The 17,336-nt window shown below is 53.3% G+C and overlaps 2 protein-coding genes and 1 pseudogene across 8 annotated transcripts in view; all 3 read left to right on the forward strand.

The window, feature by feature from the left end:
- The window catches only part of SMPDL3B (sphingomyelin phosphodiesterase acid like 3B), a 47,713-nt gene extending 39,757 nt beyond the window's left edge, over nucleotides 1–7,956 (forward strand). For 5 of the 7 annotated variants that reach the window (XM_074380358.1, XM_074380357.1, XM_074380360.1 and 2 more), the window contains 5 exons: nucleotides 1,670–1,813; nucleotides 2,808–2,980; nucleotides 4,128–4,308; nucleotides 4,393–4,526; nucleotides 7,204–7,953. In XM_074380358.1, coding sequence (XP_074236459.1) covers nucleotides 1,670–1,813; nucleotides 2,808–2,980; nucleotides 4,128–4,308; nucleotides 4,393–4,526; nucleotides 7,204–7,566 — 995 coding nt within the window. In that variant the 3' untranslated portion in view covers nucleotides 7,567–7,953. Of the gene's footprint in view, nucleotides 1–1,669; nucleotides 1,814–2,225; nucleotides 2,348–2,807; nucleotides 2,981–4,127; nucleotides 4,309–4,392; nucleotides 4,527–4,664; nucleotides 4,897–7,203 lie in introns of those variants that run through there. The other 2 variants (XM_074380361.1, XM_039473589.2) reach the window with 2 other exon arrangements.
- LOC120366114 (glyceraldehyde-3-phosphate dehydrogenase pseudogene) overlaps nucleotides 1–17,336 on the forward strand; it is a 448,321-nt pseudogene that overhangs the window by 162,731 nt on the left and 268,254 nt on the right.
- Nucleotides 8,659–17,230, forward strand: XKR8 (XK related 8). Its single transcript, XM_003944588.4, has 3 exons — nucleotides 8,659–9,097; nucleotides 12,002–12,198; nucleotides 15,598–17,230. The coding sequence occupies exons 1-3, from the start codon at nucleotides 8,805–8,807 to the stop codon at nucleotides 16,314–16,316; spliced, it is 1,209 nt and encodes a 402-aa protein (XP_003944637.2). The 5' UTR covers nucleotides 8,659–8,804; the 3' UTR covers nucleotides 16,317–17,230.

The following is a 17,336-nucleotide window of genomic DNA, read 5'->3' on the forward strand; positions in this document are numbered from 1 at the left end:
TTTGTTTGTTTGATCTTAAATAGATTCTTTTTTTCTGAGACAGAGTCTTGTTCTGTCACCCAGGCTGGAGTGCAGTGGCAAGATCTTGGCCCGCTGCAACCTCCACATCTCCCAGGTTCAAGCGGTTCTCCTGCCTCAGCCTCCTGAGTAGCTGGGACTATAGGCACGCAACACCATGCCCAGCCAATTTTTGTATTTTTAGTAGAGACGGGGTTTTACCATATTGGTCAGGCTGGCCTTGAAGTCCTGACCTCATGATCCATCCGCCTTGGCCTCCCAAAGTGCTGGGATTACAGGTAGGAACCACCGCGCCTGGCCTTAAATGGATTCTTAACGGCTGCTGGCATTTACTTTGAGAGGTGAGGTTTTTTCTAGGCAGTTACAGTGATGCATTTGACAACCTCCTACTTTGGCAGAGTTCTCAGCATTCCCAGGTCTCGTAGGCTACACAGGGCAAAGTGGGAAGTTAGAATTATTTCCCAACCAGAATGGTAGGCTCCAGCCTCCCTCATTACTGCGGGTCACTCCCTAGAATAGACCAAGCTCATATAAGGGTACTGCCCTGTTCTGAACCCAAGAGGAGTTGTTGTTCATTGTCAAATATTTTTTTTTTTTTTTTTTTTTTTGAGATGGAGTTTCGCTCTTGTTACCCAGGCTGGAGTGCAGTGGCGCGATCTCGGCTCACCGCAACCTCCGCCTCCTGGGTTCAGGCAATTCTCCTGCCTCAGCCTCCTGAGTAGCTGGGATTACAGGCACCCGCCACCATGCCCAGCTAATTTTTTGTGTTTTTAGTAGAGATGGGGTTTCACCATGTTGACCAGGATGGTCTCGATCTCTTGACCTCGTGATCCACCCGCCTCGGCCTCCCAAAGTGCTGGGATTACAGGCTTGAGCCACCGCGCCCGGCCCATTGTCAAATATTTATTGAGCACCAACTAGGTGCCAGACACAGAGCATAAAATAAAAGCAGGAATGAGGCTGTTTATGTGGAGGAAATGAGTCTAATGGGTGCCCTTACACCTCCAGGACTCATTCACTGGCCCCTTCCTCAGGGAGGCCTCCCCAAACCCACTTCTGCCCTCTGTTATCACTCCTATAACAAGTGGCCATTCCTTTTTTGTGACATCTCTTACACCTCTGCTCAATACCTGTCAACCCTATCGAACTGTAAGACCTCTGGGGCTGGAAGCCTGGTTTCCAGCTCTATGCATTGGCTCATAGTAGGTGCTCAATAAAACATTTGCGGCTGCATGAATGAGTGAAACTCCTAAGGCCTCTCAGAGTGAAGCAGACCCCTTCCCTGACAGTAAGATGGATCTGGAATCGGCAAGAATTGGGAACACTAAATTACCAAGTGGCTGAGAATGATCAGAATCATTTAGACCTAGTTTTCCCTTTCTCATCATTTGCTGCCTCCCTTCTAACCAGGACACTTTCTGCTGGGAATGGGTGTAGGGATTGCGATCAAAGCACTCACTGCTCTTCCTCCCAAAGTCTAAGCAAAGTTCAGCCAGATTGTATCAAATGTGGGTTTCTTATCTGTGTCTTCTCCCTCATCTGTGCTATAGCTCTTCCCCCTGAGCTCTGATGGCCAGTGGCCAACAGAAAATGATGAACAACTCCGAGTGCTTTTGCATATATATTTTGATATTTCCCCATTTCTTCCCAGATACTAACGTCTATGCTGCTTTAGGAAATCACGATTTTCACCCCAAAAACCAGTTTCCAGTTGGAAGTAACAAGATCTACAATCAGATAGCAGAACTATGGAAACCCTGGCTTAGTAACGAGTCCGTTGCTCTCTTCAAAAAAGGTACTAACACCATTTGTTACTATCTTACTGTATGCCAGAGTCTGATCTTTGTCTTCGCGACACCTTAAAATAAGTACTGATTTCATCCCCAATTTACAGAGAAGGAGGCCAGGCGGATACAGCTTAGAAAAGGCAGTCTTGGGAGCAGAATCCAGAACTAACTCCAAAGCCCTTGCTCTAAATGCCCGGGCACTAAGGATGCTCTTAAGTCCATATTTATTGTGCATATATTGTGTGTCATGCAGTACCCTCAGCCTAGTCCTAGACACTTCACAACACACAACAGCCCTTAGAAGGAGTGGTTTCACTTCCAGCAGGTTTGAACCTTGCCACCACCAACATCGTGGGCTGGGTGATTTTGTCACCGAGGACTGCCAAGTGCGTTGCAGAATGTTGCAAACACCCGCTAAAGTGACAGCCCCAGGAACACCCCCGGTTGTGACAACCAAAAATGTCTCAGACATTGCCCAGTGTTCCCTGGCACCAGAAGTACCTGGTTGAGAATGACCGGTCCAGAAACACAGCCAGCACAAGGTGACTCTGACTGTACTCTTCCCTTTCCTTGGTCTCCTCTGTTGGAACTCCCCAGTGGTCAAAGCCAACCAGAAGCCTGTGGCACAGAAGCCTGTTGATTTAGTCGATGTAGATCAGCTCTTGGAAAAGACAGCTGAGTGGTGAAGGGTTGACAGTGGATCTGAACGGGCAAACACACGTCACTGTTATTCTCACTATACAGATAAGGAAACCGAGGCATAGAGAGGTGAAGTTACTTTCCCAAGTTGCAGAGTGAAGGAGTTCCAGAGCCAGGATTTGAATCCAGGTCTCCTGGTTCCAGAGCCTCTGGTCTTCCAGATCAATGTCCCGCCTATGGGGAAGAAGGAAGGGAAAGATACAATGGAAGAAGAAAGTGGGACAGTGAGGCGGAAGGAGCAGACATCTGTCTGACTGGGCGGGGGGGGGCTCCTCCATATTGTCCCTGGCTGTGACATCCTAGGTGCCTTCTACTCTGAGAAGCTGCCAGGTCCCAGTGGGTCTGGGCGAATCGTCGTCCTCAACACCAATCTATACTACACCAGCAACACGCAGACAGCAGACATGGCGGACCCCGGCCAGCAGTTCCAGTGGCTGGAAGATGTGTTGACCAATGCATCCAAAGTTGGGGACATGGTAAGAGCTCCTGCTTCTTTCTTTTCTCCTCTGGGGTTATTTCCTGCACAAGTCTCCTGCTTGGCACAGACTCACCCACCCACCCAAAGATGCCCAATCCTAGAGGGTCCTTTATCAGCCCAGCACCAGCAGAGGGCTTCCTCTATCCTCACCACAGCTCTGTGGGTTGGGATCCAGAGCCCACTGCAGATGAGGACCCTGAGGCTCATAAAGAGTGGTGACAGTCCCAAATCACATAATAAGTGATAAAGTCCAGATTGGAATACCAGCCTTCAGACTTCAAGTCCAGTGCTCTTTACACTGCTACCACGTGCACTGCTGCAGTCCGTACTGTGTGCCAGGCCTCCAGGGGGTGCACTGCCCTTGAGCGTATCCAGCTAGTCTGCTGGCCTGACAGCTCCTCAAGGACTGGCCCAGTGTCTCATTTGCTTGAGTCCTTGCACTGATCAGCCCATGCCAGGAGGATATTACAGCTGGTGCCCGTGACAACATTGGGCACGTTGCTTAGGATGTTATACAGATGATCTCAGCTAGCAGAACTACGGAAACCCTGGCTCAGGAATGAGTCCATTGCTCTCAAAACCCCACCAGCTAGGTGCTATTCCAGATGAGAAGAGAGCAGCTCAGAGAGATGACACACAGCTAGTCTAAGCCACAGTCTGAATCCAAAACCCATGCACTTAACCCTGTGCCCTGTTCTAACTGCCATGGTGGCCAAGTGCCCGGGTGTTGTCAGCTGAGTGACTCAAGAAATGTAAGACACGAATGCACATTACCATGTAGCATATGCCACACGGCCATGCAAGAACGGTCTCATTGCAGTGCTCAGGCTCTCCAAGAGAAGAGTAGTTTTTGAAGGATTTGGAAGGCTTCATGGAGGAGGTGCTCTTTGAATTAGGTTTTTAAGTATGGGGAGGATTTACAGAAGTGAAAAGGAGAAGGGTTCTCTAGGTGGCAGGCACAGAGTTGGGAAGGTATATAGCGCATTCCTTGCTGGGCACAGGGAGATGGAATCCAGGAGGCCGTTGGGGAGGAGACACATTTGAGCACATCTACCTGCCTTTGAGGTGATTTGCACGTTTTAAGAAGCAGAAATGAGGGGCTGGAGAGAGTATCTGTGAGCCCCTTCTGAAACCCCCTCTTGTAGGTGTACCTTGTTGGCCATGTGCCCCCGGGGTTCTTCGAAAAGACGGAAAACAAGGCATGGTTCCGGCAGGGCTTCAACGAGAAGTACCTGAAGGTGGTGCGGAAGCATCATCGCGTCATATCAGGGCAGTTCTTTGGGCACCACCACACCGACAGCTTTCGGATGCTCTATGATGACGCAGGTATTTAGCCTGGAGGGCAACTGGCAGCTCTGTCCCTCCTTCTCTCCCCAGACCCTCTCAGTCCTGCTGTCTCTCTCCTGACAGGGTCCCCCATAAGCACCATGTTCATCACACCTGGAGTCACCCCATGGAAAACCACATTACCTGGAGTGGTCAATGGGGCCAACAATCCAGCCATCCGGGTATTCGAATATGACCGAACCACACTGAGCCTGAAGGTCAGTGGTCCTGTGGAGGCCAGAGGAGGAGGGCTGGAGGGGCTTAAACGTATCACTGCCTTCCCTAACTCTCAGCTTTTCCACCCTCCCCTGACCACTGAGCCTCAGGAAGGTCGATTTCCTTCCACCCTTCTCCAGCTCAGGGTCAGAACCCTGGAGGCACCTGCCACCAAGTCAGGGCACTGTTTTCCCAAGTCTCCTTTTCCCCTGATGACTGTCACAGCCTCATACCTGGTCTCCCTGCCTCCGGCCCTGCCCTGCTATGGCCCATCTGCTACACACGATAGAAGAAACGAATCTTCTATAGCACCACTTTCATCTTGTTTCTGTCCTGCTCAAAAACCTTCAATGGCTCCCCAGTGCCCTCAAGGTAAAGTTGTGTCTCTTTGGTGTAGTACTCAAGGCTTCCCACAGTCTGACCTCAGGCCCATTGTCCACCTTTTCCATACACAGACAAGGCTGCAGGCCCTAATTCATCGAACAATCCCTCACCTCTTAGGATGAACTTGTGGTTGTTGAGATGAAAAAAAGTATTCCTTTATTTAGCCAACAAAATGCATTAAGTCTGCACCATGTGCCAGGCCCTTTTCTAATCTCAGGAGATGTGTAAATGTACACAGCAAAGTCACCCCTCTCTTGAACCTGACATCTTACAGGAGAGGAACAATAAATATGTAAAATTAATTATGGCACAGACAGAAGGGCTAAGCAGAAAATCAAAACAGTGACAGCTGTAGGTGGTGTGTATTGTGTTAGGTAGGTGGGCAGGGGAAAGTGTCCACATAAGGTGCCATTTGAGTTCTGAGTGTATTGAGGGAGTGAGTCATGTGGGTATCTGGAGGAGGAGGAGGGAACAGCAAGTCAAAGGCCGCAGGGTGGGCATGTGCTTGGCGGGTCAGGGGAAGAGCATGGAGACCAGGTGGTCAGAGTGGGAGGCACAGAGGAGAGTGGGAAAGGAGGTCAGATCATGCAGGCCACAATGAGGACTCTGGATTTGGAGGATTTGGTGCAGAAGAATGAAGCTCTGTGACTTATAATTTTACAGAATCATCACGTCCGCCACGCAGGGAGCAGGCTGTAGGGGTAGGCAGGGAAGCAGTGAGGCACTTAGGAGGGAAGGACACACCCCAGCTGACAGGATGGTGGCTTGGCCAGGGTGGAGGCAGTGGGTGGTGCGAAGTGCCAGGACCTGGATGAATTTTGGAGGCAGGTTTGCTGCTAGAGTGGATGTGGGCAGTGAGAGAAAGGGATGAATACAGGAGGCTTCCAAGGCTTTGGCCTGTGCCATGGAAAGGCCGTGGCTGCTGGTTACTAAAATCAGTGGCAGGGGGATCAGGCTTCAGAAGGTCAGTCAGAGGTCTGGTTTTAGACCTGTCAACTTTGGGATAGCTAAATGGCATCAAGCGAAAGTGGCCAGGGAGGAGGCAAGTTGGAGCCTGAAGAGCTGAGGATAGAGAGGTGATCTGGGAGTGGTGAGGACATTTCGAGCCAGGGCCTGGATGAGCTAACCCAGGTCCTTGAGTCTAGTAAATGTAGATTAAGAAGAGATCCGAGGGGTTTTAAGGGAGGCCTGTTGTCCACATGGGCACTCCGAGGGTCTGAGCAAGGGAATGGCAGGCTGAGGGGCCCCAACCCCCACCCTCAAACAGGCCCTACATTCTTCTCAGGGAGGGAGTCAGCCCTGAGGTTGAATCCTGGCTCCACCACTCACAAGCTTTTTGAGCTTTTGACCTCTGTGCCTCACTTGCTTCATCTGTAAAATGGGAGTCACAGAAGCTCACGGGGTTTGGGGAAGACTACATGAAATAATGGAATGTGCCTGGCCCAGAGTAGCCATTCACACGGGTGGCTCCTCTTATCCCACCTGCAGTGGCCTGAAGCAGGTTCATAAATGTACCTGGAATCTGTTGGACTGATGAACCCTGCAGAGTCTAGCCGTGAACATGCACCTGGGCCCGGGGGGTCTACAGTTCATAACCTCTCTCAGCCTCTCATGCTTCATGCCAGTCTTTTTTTTTTTTTTTTTTTTTTTTTTTTTTTTTATGAGACGGAGTTTCGCTCTTGTTGCCCAGGCTGGAGTGCAATGGCGCGATCTCGGCTCACCGCAACCTCCGCCTCCTGGGCTCAGGCAATTCTCCTGCCTCAGCCTCCTAAGTAGCTGGGATTACAGGCACGCGCCACCATGCCCAGCTGTTTTTTGTATTTTTAGTAGAGACGGGGTTTCACCATGTTGATCAGGATGGTCTCGATCTCTTGACCTCGTGATCCACCCGCCTCGGCCTCCCAAAGTGCTGGGATTACAGGCTTGAGCCACCGCGCCCGGCCTCATGCCAGTCTTTTACATTGCTTTTATCTATTCATTATGTAAATATTTACTGAGCATCTTCTGCGTGTCCCCTATCGTGGTGGGACAGGAAATGCACAGGCTGGGGGTAAACAACCTGGATTCCAATCCTGCCTCTGCCACTGAATACCTATATGACCCTGGCCAAGTGAGTTAACCTCTTTAGGCCTCAGTTTCCTCATTTGTGAAACACTGGGTGCGCAGCTAAATGCTCAGTAACTTGTAGTGGTCATGATCACTGCTTTGAAGAACATGGGGGCAAATGTGAGGTGCAGGACGGGGATGGAAGCAGACAGCTGCTCACAGCCGGCCCGCCCCGCCCCCTTTCTCCAGGACATGGTGACTTACTTTATGAACCTGAGCCAGGCGAATGCTCTGGGGAAGCCGCGCTGGGAGCTTGAGTACCGGCTGACCGAGGCCTTCGGGGTGCCGGACGCCAGCGCCCGCTCCATGGAGGCAGCGCTGGATCGCATTGCCGGCGACCAGGGCGCACTGCAGCGCTACTATGCCTACAACTCGGTCAGCTACGATGCTGGGATCTGCGATGAGGCCTGCAGCACGCAGCATGTGTGTGCCATGCGCCAGATGGACTTCGATGCCTACACTGCCTGCCTGTATGCCTCGGGCGCCGACCCCGTGCCCCAGCTCCCGCTGCTACTGGCGGCCCTGCTGGGCCTGTGCTCACTAGCGCTGTGACCCACCGGGCTCACCTTCCTCCTGGTAATGGGTAACGGGGATAGCGCCCAGGGCCATCCAGAGCTGGGCTTTCTGCCATTTCCTCCGCGCCTGCGGAGTGAACTTAAATAGGACAACGGATCAGGGAGTGAAGCCCCAGGAGCCTGCAGTGATCCGTGATCGCGCCAGTGCACTCCAGCCTGGGCAACAGAGCCAGACCCTCCAAAAACGAACCAGAAACAGAAATGAAGTCCCAAGACCCCCCTCTTAGAAGCACATTTCTTTGGTGTTTTATGTTTTATTCACAAAACAAAGCTCGTCGGTTTGATTCTGTGTTGTATTCCTTATCTTCGTTTCTTTTTTCTTTTCTTTCTTTTGAGACAGTCTCCCTCTACCCCCCAGGCTAGGGTGCAGTGGTGCGATCTCGGCTTACTGCAACCTCCACCTCCCGGGTTCAAGCGATTCTCCTGCCTCAGCCTCCCTAGTAGCCGGGATTACAGGCGCGTGCCACCACGCCCAACTAATTTGTATTTTTAGTAGAGGCGGGGTTTTGCTATCTTGGTGAGGCTGGTCTCGAACTCCTGACTTCAGGTGAGCTGCCTGTCTGGGCCTCCCAAAGTGTTGGGATTACAGGCCTGAGCCACTGCGCCAGGCCTGTATTCCTTTTCGTATGGAAATGAGGTTAACGCATTCGCTGGAACCGAACGCCCTCCCCTCCCCCCACTCGGGTCGTTGGCGTGAACTCAGCCTCCCAGTGCCCTCCGTGTATCTCCCGATCCAGGCGCACGCATTGTTGCAAAGTCCTGCACTTAGGGATGAGAATGTGCCTTTGCGTTTCGTTACTTTGTTTTGCAACAATGCTGGTGTGAGGGATCGAAGTCCTAGCTTGGGCTCTCGCCCTCTTAGCTTTCTTGGGCCTCTGGGCGCCTCAAACGTAAAACTAGGCCGTTTGAAGCCTGCCAAGCGAAGGTCTGTTGGTCTGCAGACTTGGCTGGGCTGGATCAGGGGGTCCCCTGGGCAGGCGGCGGAAGCAGAGTCTCGGCGGCGTTGGGTTACGGGAGGGTCTGAGTGGGGGACTTGGGACAGCCGCGGGCCTCGCTCCTCCCCGGACGGGGCGGGACGGGGAAGTCCCGCCCAGCAGGCCCAAGCCCTTCAACGCCCCGAGGGCTGCGTCCGCCTCCTTCCTGCCACTGCGACGCCGGGCCCCGAGGATAGGCCCCTATCGCAGAGGAGGTGGAGGGGGCAGAAGCTGGCGGGCTATGCCCGGGTCGACCCGCCCCGCCCTCCTTTGGGACCTGGTACTGGGCGTACTGGGCACCGCCGCCTTCCTGCTCGACCTGGGCGCCGACCTGTGGGCCGCCGTCCAGTATGCGCTCGGCGGCCGCTACCTGTGGGCGGGTCTGGTGCTGGCGCTGCTGGGGCTGGCCTCGGTGGCGATGCAGCTCTTCAGCTGGCTCTGGCTGCGCGGCGACCCCGTCGACCTGCACGGGTCGCAGCCCCAGCGCCGCTGCCTGGCGCTGCTGCATCTCCTGCAGTTGGGCTACCTGTACAGGTGAGTGCCCCGCTCCGGGAGGGGAGGAGGATCAGAGCCCAGCACCTCCGTCAGCTGGGTCACCTGTGCTAAGAAGCAGCTTAGAAAACAGGAGAACAGGCTTTAGTCAGGCAGATCTGGCTCGAAACCTTAAGTCACTCTGCAGCTGTTTGAGTTTGGACAAATGCCTTGACCTGTCTTGAGTGTACAGGTGACACACCAGATGCTGGGAAAGTGACAGGGAGAGGGAACCAAGTCCTGTGGTTGCCTGGCCTACAGGTGAGCGTGCAGCCCTTTACAGAAAGAGAATCCCAGTAGACTGCCTTCATCCTAGCCCTACTTTTCCTGGCACAGGTGAAGAAACCGAGGCCCAGGTAAGAAAGAGAGGCACATGGGCTTTGAAGTCAGACCTCTCTGGGATCCACTTCTGGCTTCGCCCCACGTCTGCATTTCTCTAAACTTCAGTTTCCTCCTCCACAGAAAGGAGGTAGTCACTCCAAGCAGGTGTGACAAGCAGGCCTGTTGTGAGGAGTGAGTGAAAGAGTGAGAAAGTGCATTGCACAGTGTCCGGCCTGGAATGGCAGGGGCAGCACACTCAGTTCCACACCCCATGTTTCAGAATGGGCAGGGCCTTGGGAAGTCACTGACCTCTCTGCGGCTTTTTGGTCACTGTTCCAGTGGGGACAGAATAGCGCCTGCCTGGTGAAGATGAAGTGAAATGACTCCTGTCCGCTGCCCTGGCTCAGAGTGACCACTCAGCAACCTCAGCTCACTTCGTGATGGCCTGGGCCTTACTAGGAGTTTCGGCAGCCCTGACCCCATGGCTTGTCCCTCACAAAGGCCACCTCTCATTCTGTCTGCCCGGTTGTATTCTCCCTGAACCTTGACTTCCCACCCCAGATTCAGCAAGAGGGCAGAGATGGCTTCCAACTCATGGGCGTGGGCCCATGGAGCCAGCCAGGGCTGGGCACAGCTGGGTCATGGAAAATGTGTGGGGATTCTGCTCCTTTTTGGACCTGGTGGAGCCGTGTAGAGATGGGGAAGCTGAAACTTAGGGCTCAGAGGCATGCGATGAAGCCAGGGCATAGGGTGTGTGGGTTGGGATAGGTTGGCTGGGTCAGGATCTGCTCTTGAATCTGTTTTTACCAAGTCTTAAGATCTTGCCTTGACAAAGCTGCATGGGGTCTCCAGGAGTAGAGGAGAGGAGCTTTGAATGTGGCAGTTTTTGCCTGAGGGATTGTAGAGACATCAGAAAACCCTGGGTGGGCATGAAGGGATGCAGTTGTTAAGTCCTGGGCAGGCCTGATGAGCCCTCAATCCTGGACAACCTCATGCATCTTCGCTGCCCAGATTTCTGCTGAGCTTGAGTCAGACAGACTCTACTGGCTTTGGCTTTGGCAACGGGTTCTCTTTCCACCTGTGACTAGGCTGAGGCAGGGGCCCGTGCCAGGCCACTGGGGAACCTCTCTGCTGAGGGAGAGCCCCAGTCTGCCCCACCTGCCTGCTCCTCAGTGTGCTCTGGTCTGTCCAGGGGAAGTGACAGTAAATGTCTGGTGAGTGAGCTTGTGATGAATCACCGGGGTTCCCTCCCAACAGGCAACCTAGAGCAAAGTTCTGAGTGGATGGTCCTTGGTGCATCTTCCACTTACTCTTCATGCCAGTGGGTAGCCCAGGCCCGTCTGTCCAACCTCTGCACTCTCTTAACTCTGCCCCAGTCTCCATCCTTAACCACTCAGGGCCAGCCTCTTAAATGGGATACTCCGTCCAATCTAATCTTCCTCCAGCTCCTCCCTGTGTGGCCAGGGTAAGGCAGAGTCTGACCCCATCTGGTCTGTGCCCAGAAGTACCCAGTGGCTCCTCTTGCCCACAGGATCCCAGGAGATCTTGGACACACTAAAGTTTGAGAACTGCCTCAGGCAACTTTATAGCACGCCTTTCCATTTGGATCCAAATCCTCATTCCAGTGCTTAGTAGCTGCTTATAATTTTTTTTTTCAGACTACGCAAAGAGAATGTTTTCTTAAAGAGGTAGGGTCTAGCCAGGCATGGTGGCTCACACCTATAATCCCAACAGTCTGGGCGGCTGAGGTGGGGGAGCATTTGAGGTTGGGAGTTCGAGACCAGCCTGCTGAATATGGCAAAAGCTCATCTCTACTAGAAATACAAAAATTAGCCAGGTGTAGTGGCGCACGCCTGCAATCCCAACATCCCAGCTACTCAGGAAGTTGAGGCAGGAGAATTGCTTGAATCTGGGAGGTAGAGGTTGCAGTGAGCCAAGTTTGTGCCACTGCACTTCAGCCTGAGCAACAGGTGACAGAAGCAGACTCTGTCTCCGGGAAAAAAAAAAAAAAAAAAAAAAGAGGCAAAGTCTCTGTTGCTCAAGCTGGAATGCAGTGGCACAATCATGGCTCACAGTGGCCTTGAACTTCTGGGCTCAAGTGATCCTCCTGCGTCGGCCTCCTAAGTAGCTTGGACTACAGGCTCGCACAACCATGCCCAACTGATTAAAAAAAATTCTTGGTAGACATGGGGCTTGCTGTGTTGCCCAGGCTAATCTCAAACTCCTGGCCTCCAGTGATCCTCTTGCCTTGGCCTCACAAAGTGTTGGGATTATAGGCGCGAGCCACTGCACCCAGCCCTTTTCTCGATTCTGTTTCCCCATTGTAAAATGGGCTCTTGTGAGAAGTCAACAGGACAAGGTTTGTGATGAGCTTGGGGCAGCGCCTGGCCAGCAGGAGTAGAAGGTGTATCGATCCTCATTTTACAAATGAAACAAGTTCAGTGAGGTTAGGACACTGCCGACGGCCCCACAGCATGGATGCAAGGAGCTGGGTGGGAGCCTGTGTACATTCATTAGATGGGTGGGAGGCTGAGGGCTTCACAGGACACTAACCTGGCCCTCTGGGCATCCGTGTGTGCTGCCTAGGTGCGTGCAGGGGCTGCGGCAGGGGCTGCTGGTGTGGCGGCAGGAGGAGCCCTCCGAGTTTGACTTGGCCTACGCGGACTTCCTCTCCCTGGACATCAGCATGCTGCGGCTCTTCGAGACCTTCTTGGAGACAACACCGCAGCTCACGCTGGTGCTGGCCATCATCCTGCAGAGCGGCCGGGCTGAGTGCTACCAGTGTGAGTGAAGGCCAGTGGCTGGTCCCCCTGTCAGAGCTTGGGGCGGGGGTCTCCCTCAAATGTCGGAGCTGTTTTTACTCTTTTATAAAGGCTGCTTAGAAACAGGAGAACGGGCTTTAGTCAGGCAGATCTGGCTTGAAACCTAAAGTCAAATGCCTTCACCTCTTTGAGTATGTTTGTTCTCATCTGAAAAATGGATATAAATACTCCTGCTGCATAAGGTTTATGAAAGGATTAAGTGAGGTGATGCAAAGAAAGCCCATTTCCTGGTACACAAGTTCCTGGTACAGAGTCTCACTGTCATGGCCGATACTGGAGCACAGCGGCCTGATCACGGCTCACTGCAGCTTGACCTCCCAAGCTCAAGTGATCCTCTCGTCTCAGCTTCTCGAATAGCTGGGACTGCAGGCGTGTGTCACCATGCTGGCTACTTTTTAATTTCTTTTTTGTAGAGATGAGGTCCCACTTTGTTACCCAGGCTGGTCTTGAACACCTGAGATGAAGTAATCTTCCTGCCTCAGCCTCCCAAGGTGATGGGATTACATGTGTCGGCCACTGTGCCTGGCCCACAAATCTTAATTGTAATTTTTACAATTTTGAAGATAACAGAGATAAAGTGTGTAAGGCGCCTGATACAGAGTGGGTAACTTTTTAGTTGAGAGACAATTGAACACGTTGGGAGGCTGAGGCGCACAGGTCGCTGGAGGCCAGAGTTCGAGACCATCCTGGGCAGCATAGTGAGACCTCATCTCAACAAAATTAAAAAAAAAAACAACAACCAACAAACAATATATTGAGCGCCTTCATCTAGTCAGATTTTCATTGTGCATCTCTTCTGTGCCTGTTACTGTACTGGGGACACAGCAGTGAACAAGATGAGCCCAGCCCCTGCCCTGCTAGGATGATAGACTCACACAAGTAGCCGTGGTACGACATGTTGAGTGACTGGAAAAGGGAGAGGCAGAAGGGAGAGGCGGGGGCAGGGGCTCGCAGGGCCCCTAAGCATGGGTGAAGTTTATAGTGAGGAGCTTTGGGAGGGTTTTTTTCCAGTAAAAGGAAAGTGACTTGCCCATTTTCCTTTTTTTTTGAGACGGAGTCTCGCTCTGTTGCCCCTGCTGGAGTGCAGTGGTGCAGTCTCAGCTCACTGCAACCTCCACCTCCCAGGTTCTCCTCTGCCTCAGCAGTTCTCTGCCTCAGCCTCCCGAGTAGCTAGGATTACGGGTGCCCGCCACTACGCCCGGCTAAGTTTTGTATTTTTAGTAGAGACGGGGTTTCACCATCTTGGCCAGGCTAGTCTTGAACTCCTGATCTCATGATCCACCTGCCTTGGCCTCCCAGAGTGCCGAGATTACAGGCACGAGCCACCGTGCCCAGCTGACTTGCCCATTTTCACAGACCCAGACAGTAGCCAAGCTAAATAGGGCCCCCGCTCACATCCGATTCAGGGTCCAGGGCTTCCCCTTTGCCTTCCTCCGTCGCTGCCGTAAATGCCACAGCCTCTCAAGGAAGCAGTCCCTACTCTACTGTCACTCGCTGTGTGTCCTGGAGAGCCCTCGTGTGGAAGATGAGGGTTAGACTCAATCTCCAAGGGTCCTTTCATCTTGCTACTCTGAGTCTATAATATTGATTGAAAAAACAGTAATAGCCATCACAATCGTGTGCCGGCTATAAGCCAGGCCCCGGGGGAAGCATTTACAGTCACCCTTGCTCATGTTCACAGCAGCCCTGTAGGTCTGTGCTATATTGATTTCCATTTTGTTTTTTGAGACGCAGTTTTACTCTTGTTGCCCAGGCTGGAGTGCAGTGGCGTGATCTTGGCTCACCGCAACCTCTGCCTCCCGGGTTCAAGCGATTTTCCTGCCTCAGCCTCCCGAGTAGCTGGGATTACAGGCATGCGCCACCATACCCGGCTAATTTTATATTTTTAGTAGAGACGGAGTTTCTCCATGTTGGTCAAACTCTCAACCTCAGGTGATCTGCCCGCCTCGGCCTCCCAAAGGGTTGGGATTACAGGCGTTAGCCACAGCTCCCAGCCTCCATCTCCATTTTTAGAGGTGCAGAAAGGTGAGTGACTTGCCCTGGGTCGTGTGGCACTCACTGGGCACGTTTTTGTCTGCTGAGGGTGGGGGGTGTTTAGAACTAGGACCTAGTGCAGACAGTCTGCACTGTGTGTGTGGTAGCGGGTATGGGGGACAGACAGATTTTCTCTACTTTTTATTTAGCAAACATTATCTTTCACTGCTGTTGAGTGCCAGGTACTGGGCTGCTGGGGGATCCCAAGTGAGCAGGGTCTGTTTTTTACCCTCAAGGAGCTCAGAGATAAGGAAATAGATAATTACTGTGTGATGAGACTGCAGACGAGGTGGGTGGCATGTTACAGGGATACCTGACCCAGCAGAGTGAGTGGTGTGGGGTCAGGGTGGGTGACCTAGGGCTCTTCAAGCTGGGGCTTACCGAGTAATGGAGGAGTAGGCCAGGGAAATGGGGCATGTGCTTGTGGTGACCTAACATCCTGGGCAAAGCTTGTTAAGGTCACGGAAGGTGGCATGCTGGGCAAACTGGAAGAACATCAGCCCTACTGAGACCTGGGCGAGGGTAACGGACAGATCTGATTCCAGGCTAGGAGTGGGTTCTGGGCACATAATAGGCTCCCAGTAAAGATCAGCCGAATGACTGCAGTGGACGGGGACAGGGGAGGAAGCAGTCGGAGACGTTCCGGTGCCACTTCCATCCCTCCCTGGAGGTCCTTGTGCTTCTGCTCCAGGATGGGCGACCAGGAGGTGGGATAGTACCCTAGGACCCCTGTCGTAAACTTCTGGATCTTAGAAAATCAAGACTAGGGGTCGGTCCGATGGCCTCTAGTCTTGAGGGGAAGGGAGTGGGGAGACCTTCTGTCCACACGGCAGGGACGCCTCTCCCGGCCCTGAGGGCAGCTTTAGCCAGAGCTGTTGCCACCCCATGGGATTTTCTACTCCTTTTTTGAGACCAAGAAAGAAGGAACCGAGACTGCTGATTTTCAGACACAAGAAAGGCTTGTGCTCTTCCCAGAAAGAAAGGGTTATGGAGCCCTGGAAGATGCTCAGGGTGCAGCCAAGGCCCAGGGGTGCAGAGTGCTGAGTGAGCCACAAGTCATACCCTGTCATCTTTGAAAAATACCTGAATCACACCTGAGCAGCAAAGCACTGTGGTGAGGGGCTGGTTCCATGTTAGGGGTTGTAGCTTTATTTTTGATTATAGGAACTCACTGGGTCTTCTCCAGCTGAAGATTTGCCTTCAACAAATGGGGGATTCTAGTAGCCACCGCAGGGTTGCTGGGAGGGCCCCCACGGTACCTGCGACCCCTGGGGAGTGCCAAGCAGGCTGGCCCCGGTACTCACTGTTCCCGCTTACTCTTTGCAGGGGTTGGCATCTGCACATCCTTCCTGGGCATCTCATGGGCACTGCTTGACTACCACCGGGCCTTGCGCACCTGCCTCCCCTCCAAGCCCCTCCTGGGTTGGGGCTCCTCCGTGATCTACTTCCTGTGGAACCTGCTGCTGCTGTGGCCCCGAGTCCTGGCTGTGGCCCTGTTCTCAGCCCTCTTCCCCAGCTATGTGGCCCTGCACTTCCTGGGCCTGTGGCTGGTGCTGCTGCTCTGGGTCTGGCTTCAGGGCACAGACTTCATGCCAGACGCCAGCTCTGAGTGGCTGTACCGGGTGACGGTGGCCACTATCCTCTATTTCTCCTGGTTTAATGTGGCTGAGGGCCACACCCGAGGCCGGGCCACCATCCACTTGGCCTTCCTCCTAAGTGACAGCATTCTCCTGGTGGTCACCTGGGTGACTCATAGCTCCTGGCTGCCCGGCGGGATTCCACTGCAGCTGTGGCTATCTGTGGGAGGCGGCTGCTTCCTTCTGGGCCTGGCTCTGCGGCTTGTGTACTATCGCTGGCTGCACCCTAGCTGCCACCGCCGGGAGCCTGAGCCTGACCAGGTGGATGGGGCCCGGAGTCTACTTTCCCCAGACGGATATCAGCTGCCTCAGAACAGGCGCATGACCCGGTTAGCACAGAACTTTTTCCCCAAGGTTAAGAATGGGGCTGCTTCGCCAGCGAAGGGAGAGGTGAACGGCGTCCTTTGAAGCAGGATTAGACCCAGCCAGCAGAGATGGACAGTGACTCCGCTGGCAGAAGGCAGGCGAGGATAAGCTAACGATGCTGCTGTGGGCTCCATGCACTCACCAAGAGTGGGACGCCTGTGCTGGGCCAGGCACCAGGGATGCTGCTGAGTGGGGTAGAGGCCTGCCTTCAAGGAGTTCACAGAGAACAAGATGAGAAGGGCTGGGCCCCGCAGAGTCAACAGCCCCAGTTAGGTCCAAGACACCTGGGGAGGAGAGACGACTCCCTTTTCTTTTCCCCCTGCCAGTTGGTATAGCCGGTGCCCCAAAACCTCCTTGGCTACCTCTAAAATCATTGGTGTAGGTGCTGCCCCTTAGCTTCCCTATCCTGGGCTAGAAGGCCGCAGCACCCCCAGGGGCCTGTCCTTCAGAATTCTTCCTCCCTTCCCCACACCACTCTTTCAATTCATGAAACAAATCTTCGCTAAGAGCAGTTTATGTGCCAGCAACATCATTCTATCCTTGCAGCCTGGAACAAGACCAGCCACCACCCTAGCTTCATGCCCTACCTGCACCAACCAGTCCTGGGTTAGATCTCAAATGCCGGAAGCTGGGGATGCCCAACTCTGGGTGACCCCAGTCAACCTCCAAGATCTCGGTGAAGCTGGCCTGGCCTCTGCTTCTGCTCTCAAGGGGCTGCTTTTCAACCAAGAGCCTTGTGAGCCTGTGTTCCGGGCCTTGCACAGCTACTGAGTATTTTTTATTCTTTAGCCAGTGGACCTCCTACCTCAGAGTCTATGTGAGGGGAAGAGAATGTGTGTGCCTATGTGTCTCTGCAAGTGACAGACGTGTTTTGTTTAACAGTATTATTAGGTTTTTAAAGCCTCATGAAATCCTCCAACCTAGTCTGTTATCATTAAACAAAATCATACTATGGAGTTCAGAGCCTGAACTGGAGGAGGTCAGAGACATAAAATCTACTTCTCAAAATCGATCAAGGCCCCCAGAACAGAGAGACGGCTGGCTCAGGTGGGGCTTCTCGAC

The sequence above is a fragment of the Saimiri boliviensis genome, chromosome 11, assembly GCF_048565385.1.
Source record: "Saimiri boliviensis isolate mSaiBol1 chromosome 11, mSaiBol1.pri, whole genome shotgun sequence".
In the NCBI taxonomy this organism is placed as follows: Eukaryota; Metazoa; Chordata; class Mammalia; order Primates; family Cebidae; genus Saimiri; species Saimiri boliviensis.